At 36.1% G+C, this 1462-nt stretch overlaps 1 protein-coding gene across 1 annotated transcript in view; it reads left to right on the top strand.

Moving 5' to 3' along the window:
• The window catches only part of LOC107578305 (alanine aminotransferase 2-like), a 6923-nt gene extending 5516 nt beyond the window's left edge, over positions 1 to 1407 (top strand). The window contains exons 2-3 of the mRNA XM_016264272.1: positions 1031 to 1120; positions 1209 to 1407. Of these exons, the coding sequence (XP_016119758.1) occupies positions 1031 to 1120; positions 1209 to 1337 (219 nt within the window). The 3' untranslated portion in view covers positions 1338 to 1407. The remainder of the gene's footprint in view (positions 1 to 1030; positions 1121 to 1208) is intronic.
• The last annotated feature ends 55 nt before the right edge of the window (positions 1408 to 1462 follow it).

Genomic DNA, 1462 nt, shown 5'->3' with positions numbered 1-1462 from the left:
TAAAATATAAATTTTTCTAAAATATTGTGTATCCAAAAGTGGAAGTACTTCAAAACTCTTCCCCCAGTAACAACAGTGCCATAAACTGCAGTATGAAGAGAGTGTTGCAGCCAGGAGCATTTCTAGCCTTTTATCAGTACTTGAGCATAGGCTTCCCATGAAAACTTTTCAACATATTTTAATATTCTTTTATGATATTGTTATGGATACTGTCCCTTTTTTGGAATACTGCATTTTTATTAACATTTTTATAAAATCCAAATAAGCTTTATAGATTTTATTAGAAAGGGTTTAAACGATATAGAATTATTGCACATGCACCTGTGGAACTGTCCAGACATTTTCTGTTTACAGGTGGTAGACATTTAAGGTGTAGACTGAAAGGTGTTTACCAGCCAGAGTGAACTTTTCTAGAAAGTTTGGCATGCTATTTCGAAATGGCATCACATAATTTCGGTCTTTGATTTCACTTTAAGTAAATTGGGTCTTAAAGTTGTTAGGTACTTTTTCAACATGACAGTGGCTCAAGGTGAAAATCCTGCTTTAGACAAGTATTTCACCTGACCTAATCACAGTTGAGCACCTGTGAGGGAATTTTGTGGAGACAAGTTGAGCAACACCCTCCATGAAACATCAGGGTACTCAAGGAGGTTGACCTCCAGGAGATGTGACAATTTGCTGTGAACTTGTACACTTGTACTTGTACCCTAAAGGGTCAGAGCAGTATACAGTACTTAAAGTTATGGAGAACATACTACATAAAACAATACTATGCGTTTGTTGAATTTAATCAAGGGTTTACTAATTTTTGTAACCCTCCTTTTATGCAAATTTGTCTAATTTACTTATTTACAGAAATTGGTGAAAAAAATAAAATGAGCTCTTTTAAGGAATAGTTGGATGAAAATTCTCAAATTATTTAAGAAGCCCAGTTATACATTTTTTGTTCTTTTTCCTATTTCTTTCTTTCTTTAATTCTGTTTGTTTTCCTACCTTTCCTACTTTCTCATTAACTGCTCCATCAATGTAGGGAATAAAGAAGCCGTTCACAGAGGTCATTAAAGCCAACATCGGTGACTGCCATGCTATGGGCCAGAAACCCATCACCTTCTTCAGACAGGTGTGTTTACGAGATATTTTGCATCTCATGCTATATTTTGAGCAGTAGTTCTTGTACATACTATACGTATGCTCCATTTATTTGTCAGGTCTTGGCATTGTGCTCTTATCCAGATCTTCTTGAAGACAGCAAATTTCCAGAAGATGCCAAAAGTAGAGCTCGCCGCATTCTCCAAGCGTGTGGTGGAGGAAGTCTCGGTACAGGAAAATCTTTTTAGTTATATTGAATTAGATACTTCAAGAAAACATGAAATCAAAATGAGCATCTATCTACTTAACTGTTGCCGAAATCTCATTCAGGGTGTTTTCACACATGGCCTGTTGTTTCGGAACCTGGCGCGTT

The sequence above is a fragment of the Sinocyclocheilus grahami genome, unplaced genomic scaffold (genome assembly GCF_001515645.1).
Source record: "Sinocyclocheilus grahami isolate Dianchi unplaced genomic scaffold, SAMN03320097.WGS_v1.1 scaffold9670.1, whole genome shotgun sequence".
Classification (NCBI taxonomy): domain Eukaryota; kingdom Metazoa; phylum Chordata; class Actinopteri; order Cypriniformes; family Cyprinidae; genus Sinocyclocheilus; species Sinocyclocheilus grahami.
This window is presented reverse-complemented; position numbering and strand designations above follow the sequence as displayed.